The 15,127-nt window shown below is 45.8% G+C and overlaps 1 protein-coding gene across 1 annotated transcript in view; it reads left to right on the top strand.

Annotated features, from left to right (window-relative positions):
* The first annotated feature begins 11,451 nt into the window (after nucleotides 1-11,451).
* Nucleotides 11,452-15,127, top strand: part of MTNR1B (melatonin receptor 1B) — a 37,409-nt gene continuing 33,733 nt past the window's right edge. Inside the window, exon 1 of the mRNA XM_025893960.2 lies at nucleotides 11,452-11,674. Coding sequence (XP_025749745.2) covers nucleotides 11,452-11,674 — 223 coding nt within the window. The remainder of the gene's footprint in view (nucleotides 11,675-15,127) is intronic.

The raw sequence follows: 15,127 nt of genomic DNA, 5'->3' as shown, positions 1-15,127 counted from the left end.
AAAATGTGACCCCATTTAGGTTAGAAAGAACCATATATGGATGTGTGTCTAAATGAGTTGGAAATGACACAAGGGGTATAAAGATGAATCTGACTTCGTCCCGACTCTTGTGGCTTTCAGTGGGTAGGAAGGATGTTCTTAACTCAGAGACAGGGACATGGGGAGAGGATGGGCCCCGCCGGTGTGCCTGAGTCCAGAGAGGTGTGTTGGGACATAAGGTAGAAGTACAGTCAGGCATTACTGGACCGGCAGAAAGAGTACTAGATGATTCTTTTTCTCTTTTACACATGCATTTTACAAACAGAGAATATACAATCATTGATCATATACTATGGTACTATCAACAACCCGAAGAGTTCTGCAACCACATGGCTCCATGAGAATTCAGCAATTATACATTCCTCAGTGCTCATCTCAATAAGAGTGCTCTTAATTCCCTTCACCTGTTTCGCCCACCCCCCCCCTTCTAGTAACTATCTGTTTGTTCTCTATAGATAAGAGTCTATGTTTTGGTTTGTCTCTTTTTTTATCTTTGCTCATTTGTCTTGTTTCTTAAATTCCACATATGAGTGAAATCATATGGTATTTGTCCTTCTCTGACAACTTATTTTGCTTAGCATTATACTCTCTAGATCCATTCATATTTTTGCAAATGGCAAGATCTCCTCCCTTTTTATGGCTGAATAATATTCCATTGTTTCTCTTTCTCTCTCTCTCTTCTTCTTTATCCATTCATCTATTGGTGGACACTTGGGCTGCTTCTATACCTTGGCTATTGTAGATAGTGCTGCAATAAACACAGGGGTGCATATATCTTTCTGAATTAATGCTTTCATATTTTGGGGGTAAGTAGTGCAATTACTGGATTATGTGGTAGTTCTATTTTTAATTTTTTGAGGAACCTCCACACTGCCTTCCACAGTGGCTGCACCAGTTTGCATTCCCACCAACAGTGCATGAGAGTTCCTTTTTCTCCACAGCCTCACCAACACCTGTTGTTTCTTGTGTTTTTGATTTCAGCCATTTTGACAAGTGTGAGGTGATATCTCATTGTGGTTTTGACTTGCATTTCCCTGATGATATGCATCATCTGTTGAGAATCTGTTCATATGTCCATTGGCCATCTGGATGTCTTCTGCCTATTTTTAGATTGCATTATTTGTTTTTTGGGTATTGAGTTGTATAAGTTCTTTATATATTTTGGATACTACCTTTTATCAGCTATGTCATTTGCAAATATATTCTCCCATTTGGGAGGTTGTCTTTTAGTTTTGTTGATTGTTTCCTTTGTTGTGCAGAAGCTTTTTTTTTTTTAAGGTAGTCCCAATAATTTATTTTCACTTTTGTTTCCCTTGTCTCAGGAGACATATCTAGAAAAATGTTGTTATGGTCAATGTCAGAGAAATTACTGCCTGTGTTCCCCTCTAGGATTTTTATGGTCTCAGGTCTCACATTTAGGTCCTTAGTCCATTTTGAGTTTATTTTTGTGTATGGTGTAAGATAATGGTCCAGTTTCATTCTTCTGCATGTTGTTGTCCAGTTTTCCCAACACCATTTGTCGAAGAGACTGTCTTTTCCCATTGCATATTCTTGCCTCCTTTGTGGAAGATTAATTAACCGTATAGGTGTGGGTTTATTTCTGGACTTTCTATTCTGTTCCATTGGTCTATGTGTCTATTTTTTTTGCCAGTACCATACTGTTTTGATTTCTACAGCTTTGTAGCATATCTTGAAATCTGGGATTGTGATTTGTCCAGTTTTTTTCTTCTTTTTCAAGATTGCTCTAGCTATTCAGGGTCTTTTGTGGGGTCCTACAGATTTTAGGATTCTTTGTTTTAGTTCTGTGAAAAGTGGTATTTTGATAGGGATTGCATTAAATTAGATTGCTTCCTTCCCCTTATCTCTTTATTCTGCAGAGCACTGAATGCTTGTTCAAGCTGTCACTTACTAGCTCTTTAATTTCTGGTCTTTGAGTTTCAGTTTCTTCATCTGTAAAATGAAGAGAAAAATTTCTGCCTCAAAGGGCCATAAGGATCAAATCAAAAGACACAGAAGAGAGCTTTGCCATCTATAAAACATTGTGAAAATATAAAATAAGCTTATTACTAATAAGGGGCCAGAATGAGGAACCAAGTTTTCAAGTAAAATTTTCAACATGCTTTAGAAAGAGCTCTCTGGTGGCGTATAAAACATGCTCTAGAGAGGGGAGGCTGGAATAAAGAGACCCAACTGGGTTGTTGTAGGGGCGGAGCTAAGCAGATGAAGGGCATTGGCAGTGGGGATAGACAGAAGGGAACCCCACGTGCGAGGGGGTGTAGAGAAGAAGGCTGCAGTGATGACCCTGAACTTGTAGTCTTAGTGACTGGGAAGAAAGGAAGACATGAACCATGATGAGTAATTTGTTTATGTGTTTATCAGTATTTATTGAGTGCATGTTTTTCCCCAGGCATTGGTCCGGGGGCCTGGAGCACATCCATGAGCCCTACACCTAAGTTCCCTGCTCTCATGTGCATACATTCTGGAGGGGGGTCGTGCATCTTTGCCAGCGGCTATAGGGTGTCCATAGCCCAGTCCAAGGATGAGCTTGAGTTGACATGATCTGAAATGCATACAGTGTGTGTCTGTCTACAGGAAAGAGAATTTATGTCTAGGACAGATCTCTGAAAATGTAAGAATTTTTTTCTTTCGTACTTTTCATTATGGAAAATTTCAAACACGTATAGGTGTAGAAAAACTGTTGTAATGAACTCCCGTGTATTACTCAACTTTAATAATGATCAACTTACAGCCAATTCATCAACACTCACACAATTTCTCTCCCCAATTGCCCTGCCCTCACTTATTTTATTTTATTTTACTTATTTATTTTTAAAAATATTTTATTTGTCAGCGAGAGAGAGAGAGCACAAGCAGGGGGAGTGGCAGGCAGATGGAGAAGCAGGCTCCCCGCTGAGCAAGGAGCCTGATGTAGGACTTGATCCCAGGACCCTGGGATCATGACATGAGCCGAAGGCAGTCACTTAACCAACTGAGCCACCCAAGTACCCCTGCCCTCATTTATTTTAAAGCAATTTTCAGATATTGTATCTTTTCATTAGTATTAAATATTTTAATATGTATCTCTAAAAGATTAAGACTTAAGATACATAACCATTATACCCTTGTTATACCTAGAAAAATGAAGAATAACTGGCAGGTGCATGGTGGGGGTTCAGCAGAAGCTTTATGCTGAGAATATGTCTTCTTTTCAGGTGAGAAGGGGGACCTACTGTAGGCAAGACCCTCAACATCACGTCTGACAAGATCACTCCAAGGTTTGGATTCCAGAAACATTTTTAGGTGTGCCATGGGCATCTGTAACTTTACTGGTTGTACTTTTTCATGCCTGTAGAATGTGGGTCTGGACGATCGATGCAGGAGCCAGCCTGTTCTGCTGACTTGGTTATCTTGTGAACCTAGCACATGGCAGACTCACAAGGTTGGATCCTGAGGAGATGTTTTTGAAGTCAGGGTGGGCCACCTATCTCGGTGCGCTCCCAAAGGTGAGAAAGGGGAGGTCCAGCAGAGGGGTCTGGAAATCTGGTTTTGCTCCTGGCTTCCCCACTGGCTGTCAAGGGCTGGGCAGGCCAACTCATCTCCAGGGACCTCAGTGTAAAATGAGAACATTCCTGTCTCTGCATCTGAGGATGCAATGAGCTATAGACGTGAAAGCCCTTGAAGATGTAACAGTAATACCCCAAATTTACTTAGTGCTAACTTATGAGCCAGGCACTATCTTGCTTCATTTCATCCTCACAACATCTTTGTGATTTCAGCTTTCCTATCCCTATTTTGCACATGAGGGAACTAAGTAACAGGGAGGTTTTGTTTTTTGGGTTTTTTTTAATATTTTATTTATTTGACAGAGAGACAGCAAGGGAGAAAGCACAAGCAGGGGGAGTGGGAGAGGGAGAAGCAGACTCCCTGTGGAGCAGGGAGTCCGATGTGGGGCTCAATCCCAGGACCCTGGGACCATGACCTGAGCCAAAGGCAGTCGCTTAACCGACTGAGCCACCCAGGCACCCCAGTAACAGGGAGGTTAAGCAGCTGGCCCAGGGTCACACATCTAGTAATCTGGCTTCAGAGCTACACTGTGTATCTCAGAGATGTTATTACCAGGAAGACAGTCATGGTCAAGAGCAATCAGACAAACCCCCTTCTTAACTCTCTGGCCTTGGGAAAGTTAACTAACGTCTCTATGCCTGTTTCCTCAACTGTAAAATATGGATCATGAATTTATCAACCTTAAAGGATTGTTTTGAGGTAATGGAGAGGAAGTGGTAACACATTATCTGGATGTGCTCAACAAACAATGGTTATGATTAGATGAAGCCAGGCCAGGGATCATGGGTGCAGAAGGAAAAAGAAAAGGTGTGGTAGAGAGTGCCCGCAAGAGAACCAACCTCGTTTTGCTTCCTCCTAACGGTGAAGGGAGGTCCTGGATGCCAGAGGATTGGAGGCAGGCACAGATGGGCCACAGGCATGGTAGATGAAACAGCATGCAGCGAATCCTCAGTGACTTCAGCAAGTGCTCCTCTACTGCTATGATGTCCCGGGGCCTGGATGAAGAGGCCAGTCTCCTCTGAGGATGGACCATTTTGCACATCTAACCATCCATACCTTCAATGTCAGATCTGAGGCAGTCAACCAACCGATGCATGGGTGGTGACGCTCTGGCTCCTGGCTGATGGTGCAGGTGATGACAGGCCCTTATGGACCAGCTGGCTTTCCATGTTCAATCCACACCTTCCTCAGTGACTCACAGAGCTCGTCCGGGATAGGTGGCTTTGGGGCCAAAGTTACAGACATTCCCATCGGGCATTATTAAGAATGGCTCCTCCAAGCAGAGCAACAGACTCAAATCTACAATAAAGAAGCTTCAGCGTGGATGTGGACATTAGTGTGGGGACCAGGCCAAACTAGGTCCTGGCAAATTAACTTGGCTAGAAAAAAAAATTAGCTCTAGTTAAGCAAACACAAGGAGAACTTAGAATGAATCACTCATGTTCAAAATTCTGCCCTAGGGGCACCTGGGTAACTCTGACGGTTTAGTGTCCAACTCTTGATTTTGGCTCAAGTCATGATCTCAGGGTGGTGAGATCGAGCCCTGCAATGGGCTCTGTGGTGGGCAAGAAGCCTGCTTAAGATTCTCTCTCTCCCTCTCCCTCCACCCCTCCCCCACTCCCTCTCTTAAAAATTTAAATAATTAAATAAATGAAATTCTGCCCTAGGCTAAGGTTATTATTCATTGGCCTTAAAGACAAAAGTGCAACATTATTGACTGAGGCCCTTGTGGACTGATAACAGCCAGTCTCTGGGGAAAAGGCCTGTGCTGATACCAGCATCTCTGCAAGACACTGGGTATTTTTTGGTAATGAATATGCTCCCTGGAGGCAGGAGGCTGGTTACACATCCAATCCAGCTGAGGCTCCAGGACCATATGGTGATACCCTCTACTCTGGGGGACAGGGTTCTTGTTGGCCCCTGGACCTGACTGTTCTGGCCAGAGCCTCCCTTCCCAAATAGCTTGTCTTTGGACTGATTTCCCTATGACGGGGTCCCCTCATCCCTAGGTTTTAGAAACAAGCACTAAGATTCCAAAATAAATTTCCTTCTGTAAAAAACCATCACAACCTTGGTGCAGCTCTTACCCCCGAATCTTTCTGCTTATGATCTGCAGCTTATAATTACGTATCTTTGCTAGGAAAGTATACTGTTCTGGTAAACTGTAAACTATGAACAAAAAACTTCTAATAAAGCAAAAATATTAAACAATTTTAACTGTCTATGTGTATATATATAGGGGAAATATATATACATATTTAGGGGGAAATTATATATATATATATATATTCCCCTAAATAATCTATTCTTGACAGTGTATGATAACAAAAAAAGCACTGAACTAGTGTTCAGCAGATTCTAAGGGAAGGGTCAGCCCCTTGTGCTTGAACATTGAACTGTTAGATTAGATTCATGTCTGAAATAACCAGGGCACCAACTCTCACTCTGAGGTTTCCCCTGAAGGGAATGAAAAAGTCAGAAAAGGTAAAGATCATGCGACCAGCAGTAGAGAAAATTTGAGGCTCTGACCCTGCCCCGCCTTGCGAGGTCACTGGGTCCCCAACTGGTCTCTGCATGCTGGGTAACAGGAGGAAGACTGCCCAGAAGATTGTTTATTTTATACTCTTTTCTTGCACAATATCCATCTTTCCAGACTATTCTTCATGTCAGGAAAAGATTAGGGCAGCTTCCCGATGCTAGGTGGTGGTATATCTTCTAAGTGATCTATGTAAAACCCATCCTTTTCAAAACTGACAGAACCATTCTCTCCCAAGGTTCAACCTGCCCAATGTCATCAAGCCTCCCCATCCTTCTCCTGAGATGGAGAAGAGTCCAGAGGTTTTAATATTCACTGATGCCGTAGCAAGACTGCACCCAGTGTTGGAATCAGCCTCGATCCTAATTTTAGCTCCTAGATCCACTAGCTGGGCAACCTGAGGCAGATTTCTTAACCTCTCTGAGTCTCAGTTCCTTCACGGTGCACAGCGACAGTCTCCATCTCACAGATATGTGAGGGTTAAGTGAGAAATCCATGTCTCATGTGTGGAGCACAGAGTAAACACTCCCTATTAGCTGTGGTGCTATCATTAGCATGTATAGTATTATTAAAAGGGCAAGTGGTTGCTTTAGTCATGTGGCAAACTGATGACCTGCACAAAATTTTGATTACATTCTTTGTATATTTCATATAGAGGGAGTAAGAGCCATTATACATCCAATAAAAGAAATGGATTCTGTTAGACAGCTGGTTTACAGACTCATCTTGGCCACTCATCAGCCACCAACCTTGGCAAGTGACTTATCTCCGAGAGCCTGTTCGTCTCTTTTCCAGCTGGACCAATCATACCTGCCTCCCGTGTCTCACTGAGCTGTTGAAAGGGGACACGAGATGGCCCGTGTAAAGTGGTTTAGAAAAGGTTTCAAGTACTATCCAAATTGAAAGGTATTATTCTTGGTCTGTGGGAAGCTGAGCTTCTGTGAGCATATTTTGATTTGCATTTGGACTTGGGGCCAGGTGTAAGAGCCACCAGTCCTGCTCATTTTTGTAACACTAGAACTTTCCGTAGGTGTTCAATATGTTGATTTATTTTGTTGAGAAACCAGCTGGGAATCTTGAACCTCTCTCCTTTGTCTCTCTCCCCTTCCTCCTCCATAATTTCATTTCACTGTTGGCAGCCACTGTGGGTTTCGCCTATCGTGAGAAGAATCTGCTCCGTTAAGAGGCCATCAGCCTGGAACGCTGAAGCAATCACCACTCTTCTCTACTTGGAGGAGTCAGCATGGGAACTGCTTTCTGCGGCAGACATCCACTCTGCATTGGAAGGGCAGCCTGCAAAGGAGGGCAGAGCACAGATGTCTGACCCTTCAACAGAGTTCACCACGAGGGGATGAGTCCAGAGTCTTCAATTCCTGGCTTTCGGGCCTACCTGGACCAGTTCCTGCCCACTTCTCCAGCCCGGTCTAGCCTCTCAGCCTTGAGTTCACTCCTTCTGGGGATGTCTTCTCAGTTTCTCCAATGTGATACCCTCTCTCTTAAATCAGGGCACCCCCCCAACACCGTCGGTATCCTAGCTCCAACCTCTTCCCCATTGGGATTTTTTCTTTCTAGGGTTGCTTATTTGGTCTTGTTGCTAGTAAGTGGTGTGGATTCTCTTTTGGCTGAGGCTGTATGAGTCCTGGGGACATTTTCACCTTCCCTGGCAACAATACTCCTTCTTTCCTTTCCTTCCCCCTTTTAAGTAGACTACTTTTTAGAGCAGTTTTAAGTTCACAGCGAAATTGAGGGGAAGTACAAAGAGTTCCCACACATTGCCATACGCATGACCTCCCCCATTATCAATATCCGCTCCCTCCCCAGAATGGTACATTTGTTGCAGTTGAACTTACACTGATGCATTATCATCACCCAAAGCCCCTGGTTTACATTGGGGTTCACTCTTGGTGTTGTATGAGTTTGAACAAATGTATAATGACACCAATTCATCACTATGGTATCATATAGAGTTGTTTCACTGCCCTAAACATCCTTTGTGCTCTGCCTATTCATCTCTCTCTCTATCTCCCCTAATCCCTGGCAACCACTGATCTTTTTACTGTCTCCATAATTTTGCCTTTCCAGAATGTTATATAATTGGAATCAATCATATCATATGTAGCCTTTTTAGATTGACTTCTTTCACTTAGGAATATGTAGTTAAGGTTCTTCCATGTCTTTTTGTGGCTTGACGGTGCATTTCTTTTTAGTGAGGAATAATATTCCATTGTCTGGATTACCACAGTTTATTTATCCATTAACCTACTGAAGGATAACTTGGTTGCTTCCAGTTTTTGGAAATTATGAATAAAGCGGCTATAAACATCCATGCGTAGGTTTTAGTATGGAGATAACTTCAACTCCTTTGAGTAAATACCAAAGAGTGTGGTCACCATATCAGATGGCAATAGTATGCTTAGTTTTGTAAGAAACCAGCAAAGTGTCTTCCAAAGCTGCAGTACCCTTCCCCTGCCCTTTTAAGTCACAGCCTAGTCCACTGTGCTAGGACATAATGCTGACTGCTTAGGCGGAGAGCAGCCCACTTGCTCGTGCCCAAAGGTCTGAGATACACTGTTGTGGATGTGTGCATGATCACATCCCAGGGCTGCTTCCTCTGGTTCGTACTCAGTTAAGCAAATGTGTGTCATTGGTGTGCTGAACGGGGGCCATTTGTTTTGCACCCAACTCACCTGCTGTTATGAGGGCCACTGAAAGCCACAGAAGTGCCGCTATATGTTTGTACACGTGTGTATGTAAGAACAGGGAAGGTTATCTCTTCTTTGAGAACAGCCTGTGACATTTTCACACCATCCCACTGTCTCTCCTTCTCCTCATTCCTGCATCTCTCTTACCAACTGGCTGGTCATTCCTCTCTATTCACTGGGATTTGCCCCCGACTCAGTTTCCCTTTTCTCTCACCACCACAAGACCCACGCTTGGGCTTCTCAGGTCCTTGACCTTCTCGTTTCTAATGAACTTCCCCTCGCCCCTCTCCGGCCACCCATTCCCATCATCCCACTCAGAGGCCCCACTTCAACAGAATCTGCAGTCCTAAGAAATCTCAAACAAGTTTCAAACAAGTCACTCTCTCAATATCAAAGCCTATTTGTTCAAATTCACCCACCACAATCCTTTGAATTCAGCCCCTCTGATCCCTTGATCCCATCTGTATCTCATGATCCATCAGCCCCCTCCCGTTTTCTCAGCATGCCTCATTTAATATAGATCCTAGGGTCCATCTTCCCATCATGCCTTGCACTTCCTTCCGTTATTTACTCCTCCCTGGCAAACCCCAATCCTGGCTGAAGATCCTCCTGCCTCGTCAGTGCCTGTCCTGAGCAGATCCAAGTTGCTGACTGACAACCACACCATGAGGCTGACTGGCTTCACTCAGAGCCACGATCTGAAACTGTTCAGGGGTACTTGCTCTCCTGACAAATCTGCCACGGATCCTAATTAGTGTACCTATTTTCTGAAACGACGTTTCATACCTTCTCCTGTCTTCAAATCTCCCACATTCTTTCCCCCAGTCCCAGCTAATGAGGTAGGCTCAAGCTCCTTGAGATCAGAGCAGCCAGAAGGCAGCTCCCTCATTTGCTCACACCAATCTAGAAACACTTTGAATTCGGCTCCCAGCTTCTGCTTCCCTTCTACCATAGGGGTGAAGCCTCTCCTTGCTAACAATAATATTCCTTCCCTGGGCTCAGGATGGGCTCACTTCTCCAGGGGTTTGTTCTCTAACACATCCTTCTCCAGAATCATCACTCCTCTCCACTGCACTCCTCCTTTTGTGTTTGTTTCTTGGGGCCTGGGATAGGAAGGAGGTGGGAGAGTATAATTTACATGAAATACACATATCATATTTACATAAAATAACATGAAATAACACCCCAGAAATGTATTTTGTGCTCTATCCTGGTCCATCCTCACCCCCATAGGCAACCATTGTTCTAATTTTCTATCACCGTAGATTAATTTTTCCTATTTTTTGACTTCATATAAATGAATTGTATAGTATGTACTCTTTTGTGCCTGGCTTCGTTTGTTCAATATAATATTTTTTTAGATTAATCCATGTTGTGTAGATCAGTAGTTTTTATTGCTGAGTGGTATTCCATGTAGGAATATACCACAATTTGTTTACCCTCTCATGGATATTTGGGCTGTTTCCAGGATTGGGCTACTATCAATAAGGCTGTTCTGGACATTCCGGCACAAGTTTTTTTTTTGTGGACATATGTTTCATTTTTATCTCATTTCTGGTTGTAGGATGATATATGTTTAACTCCATAAGAAGCTACCAAACAACTCTATAAAGTGGCTGTACCATTTTGCATTCTCATGAAAGCAATGTATCCAGGCGTTTTACCTCCTCCTCAAATTTAAAATTGTCCGTCATTTTGATTTTAGTGGTTCTAGTGATGTGAAAGGTGCTAGGACAGTGCTTGGCATAAAATTCACCCTCAGAAGAGGTTAGCTGTTGCTGTTATCAGAGCAAGTGCTCAAACCTTTTAAATAAAGGGCATCTAAGTTCCTTCTTTCCAGTAGTCATATTTCACTCTTTTTGTTCAAAAGCCCTCCAAAACCACATTATAATAACCCCCAGTATTGACCACACATCTATTTAAGTATTGTCATATTTAAATAGATGTTCATATATCAATAGATGTCTTGGTTTTATGACGAGGACAAGGCAGAGACATCATCAGTGTCTCCCAGGGTAAACAACAAGTGCTCAATAAATAGGGGTTTGCTTTTCTCCTGCAGCTGCCAGGAGTGTAACCCTCCACCAGACTTTGCCCTGGGATCTGTCCCCATACCCTGGGGACTACTCTCTTTGGAGCTGCGCAGCCCCCATGGGGGCCTCAAACCTTGCCCTTCTGACAACAGGTCTGCAGGTCTCCACGAACAACACCTTCTCCAGTCCGCATATCTGGGTGTCCCTTCCTGGGCACAGCTTCTCTTGGGGGTGGGGGAGGAGGGAATCTGGGAATCTGGGCGTGGAGGTGCGCTCAGGAATTGAGGGCTGAGCTGGGCCAGGCAGTTTTGGGCTCTGGGTCTCAGATGTTCCTGAGCCAGCCCCGCAGGGAGGGAGAGGGAAGGATGCACTCCTTTTGGCAACGCCTGCACCCCAAGTCCTCCTCCCATTCTGATGTTTTTCTCCGCCCCCTGCCCACGCTTAATTACTTCCTCTAGGTCCCTCCCTACTGGTCGGGGCACCCGTGCGGGCGGCAAGAACTCTGGGCACGACAGCGCGCTTCCTGCGGCGACAGGGCTTGGCGCGGTGGCTGGCGCGCGGCGCCGGACGGTCCACGATGCTGGAGAACGGCTCCTTCTCCAACTGCTGCGAGGCGGGCGAGCCGGCTGTGCGCCCGGGCTGGCCGGGGGCGGGTAGCGCGCGGTCCTCCGGGACCGCCCGTCCTCCCTGGGTGGCGCCCGCGCTGTCCGCCGTGCTCATCGTCACCACAGCAGTGGACGTCGTGGGCAACCTCCTAGTCATCCTGTCAGTGCTCAGGAACCGCAAGCTCCGGAACGCGGGTGAGCGCCACGCCCGCTGCTGGGGCTGACCCTTCCCTGGCGTCCGGTCCCGATCCTGACTCCGCGGTCGGTCCCGGGGGCCCCGTTCCGTTTTCTCGAACCTCGTCCCCAAGTTGGGTCCTGTACTCAAAAGTTTGGCAGAGCTGCTGCCTTTCCCCGACGTGCGGCTCTGGCGCCCGCCTCTCGCCGCTGCCCGGGGCGCACTGGGCGCGTCTGTGCCGCGTGAATTGAGCAGAGTTTTTCTGCGCACTTTTTGGCGGGGCGCCCGCTCTGTGGGAACCCACGCGGCTGGAAGCTTCCGTCATCCAAGGCGCTCCAGTTTGTGCGGGTGCAGAGGGTGCCCCTATCCGGCCACAGGAATCTCAGGATCTTTAACACCTCTCTCCCTCCCCCTGCAGTGGGTGCTGAGACAATGAAGCCCCAGGGGGAGTTCTGTGTCGGAAACTTACCTCCAGGTGATCTGAAGACCTATTTCCAACCAAGAGAGTGCAGACGCAGAAATCTGCAGGCTCTGCTTGCAAATGGAACTACATTGCTTTGGGATAACGTGGTCTTTTCTGAAGATAGGGAATTCGTGGGATTAAATGAGGATTAAAATAAGGATTTGGCAAAATAGTGTCGCAATCGGGAAAAGTATTTTTCCCCTTTCTGTGCACTCTCCTTTCAATTTTTCCATTCCTTAGGTCTGCAAGGGAACAAAACCAGAGGGAGGGAGTCTCTGAACTCTGACCCTGAGCGGTCACAGGAGCATGCTGACCATTTCAACGTGGGAGGCTCATGGCCTGTTTGCTAATTTGTAATTTTCTAATTTGGGCGTTAGGGGCAACTCAAATATTAGAGTGAATTACAATGAAAAGACAACAGCAGAAAGCCAGGCTTGTCTTGTCTTTAACCAGGCTTTTCTAAGGAGCCCCAGACCATTCAGAAAGGCCAATTGTAGTAAATGGGCATGTATACTTTGTGTGGCTCTCTGACTCCAGTATATTTATCTACAGAACAAACAAAAAATAAAAATATGAGCTTCTGTTTATAATATGGGAAACAACACTATCAAGTAGAAACAAGCTTTCTAACTCGGTCATTTCAGTAGTGGTGGTTAGTATCATCTGGAATACCTTTTTTAAGATATTGTCAAGTCCTTTGACTAAAAGCTTATATATTAAGGAAGAGCAGGTTACGGCGAGGGGAAAGTTGTAGTTGATATTTTCGATTGAATCGCCCCTTTGCAGCAGCCACAAACACGCATCTACTGCACAGAGGCAGGAAAGAGGCAGGGCTGGGCCCCCCATATTCTGACACCCAGCCTCTTCTCTCCCTGACTAACCGGGTGGGGTAGGCTATGGTTCCCTGGTCAGTAAAATTTGAGCTGCCTGAGGTTGGAGAGGTGGCTGAGTGGGGTGAGTGCAGCTTCCTTTTACCTGAGGCAGGTCAGCAGCTTCTCCCCTCCTTCATCCCAGGAGGGCTGGCCTCTTCTGTGCTCTTAGCGGGCGGCACAGAAACCTTACTGATTTGGGAGCCTGGCCTGGGTGGGTACTGAGCTTTCAATTGCTGGCCCATCCCCTGTTCTATCCTTCCTGCCTCCTGTTGAGTCTGCTACAGCCCAGCACCAGAAACAAATGCTAACACTAGAGCTAAATGACATTAATTCCTGACACATTGGTGGCCGCTCCAGTCATGCAATTTAACCAGCTTTTATTTGACCGCTGGCTTTATTGATAACATTCATGAAAAATCTGTTGACTTCCGTTAAACCTTGGCAGAGTGAGATTTCAAAAGATGCTTAAAAACTGAGAGCCCTCGGAATTTGCACTCATTCCGCTAGGAATCAAGTCGCTCTACGGAGAGTTTAGAGTGACTTTAAGAAACCCTCATCTGAGACCTTTCTGTAATTAAGTCTGGTTCCTTAATTCATCGCTAATAAGGAGATAAGACTGTGGCGAAGGACACATAACCAAGGCACACAGCCCATATTAAGATCACAGACCCTTCTTAGCAGACATCAGTATCCTTCACTTGACTATGACAAATGCATTTCCTCTAGTCATCCATGACAGGGGTGAAACTGATAGCTGGGTGAGTGGTTAGATGAATCGTCCTTTTTCCCAGGACTACCCCCTGTCTGTAGCTTCTGTTGCTGCATGTGTTGGGTTGACTTTTTCAGAGATGGCACTAGAGAAAGAGAGGGAGGGATGGAGGGAAGGTGGGAGCCAGATTCAGGGTATTGACCCAACTTGGAAGGTAAGACCAGGTGTGCGTTTCACTCTTTAATGTGTGCTTCCTGGGGACCTGTCGTATTTAGGGCTCTCCTGACAGCATCTGAGGACATTTCCTGTGCCTGCCATGGCCACGCTTGCCCTGGTCTAGACATAGCCAATAATACTCTCTGTGTTTCTGGTTTTTATCTCTTCCTTTCCCTGCTTTTCTGGAACCTTCCCCCATCAAGTTCTTTCTCTCTCTTCTGTGTTTTCACTGTCTCTTTCCCTTTAGTCCACACATGTACACCCACACACACAGGCACACACACACAAGGGTCTCTGGTGTTAAAAAAAAAAAAATCTTTCCTTGATTTTATGTCTTTTTTTTTTTTTTAAGATTTTATTTACTTGAGAGAGAGAGAGCTCTAGCTAGGGAGCGCAGGGCAGCGGGGTAGAGGGGGAGATGGGAGGGAAAAGCAAACCCCACACTGAGCAAGGAGCCCAACTCGGGCTCGATCAATGGACCCCAAGATCATGATGGGAGCAGAAGGCAGACGCTCAACCGAATGAGCCACCCAGACGCCCGGATTTTATGTCTGTTTATGAGTTCATCACTACTCTCTCCTTCCCTTCACAGCCAGACATCAATTTCCATGCACTGACTACCTCCTTGCTTCCCATTTCCTCTTCAGTGCTCTGGAGACTGGCCTCCAAAATGTCCCTCTGCGCAGTGTGTGAGCCTCAGGCCCACCCCGCCCCCTCGAAAACTTCCATTCCTTTGGCTTACCTAATGCTAGTTTTTGGGTCGCCTTCTTTTCCTCTCCTAGACACCTGACCCCTGGGCGTCATTCCTGGTTCCTTAATTCCCCAAGTTCCCATGATGTTTGCCGTCTGATATTTCTCAATATTCCCCTTTCCTGCCCTCTCTCCTCTCGCTGCCCCATTTTACACGTTCACCATCTCTCTTAAAAAAAAAAAAAAGATTATGTGACAGAGAGAACAAGAAAGAGCACAAGCCAGGGGAGGAGCAGAGGGAGAAGCAGGCTCCCCACTGAGCAAGGAGCAGAGGCGGGACTCGATCCCAGGACCCGGGGATCACGACCTGAGCCAAAGGCAGCCGCTTAACAACTGAGCCACCCAGGGTCCCATCTCTGGGACAAACTCTGTCCGGAGTGTCCAGACGGCTTTCCCTGCTCCCTCCTCCAGCGGCTGATGCCATCCCATCCGTGGCTGCCCTCTGTGTGTACAGCATGGGACT

Source organism: Callorhinus ursinus, unplaced genomic scaffold (assembly GCF_003265705.2).
Source record: "Callorhinus ursinus isolate GAN/ISIS: 27379988/994484 unplaced genomic scaffold, GSC_fseal_2.0 scaffold76, whole genome shotgun sequence".
NCBI lineage: Eukaryota > Metazoa > Chordata > Mammalia > Carnivora > Otariidae > Callorhinus > Callorhinus ursinus.
Note: the sequence above shows the minus strand (reverse complement) of the source record. Positions and strands in the feature narration are given on the sequence as shown.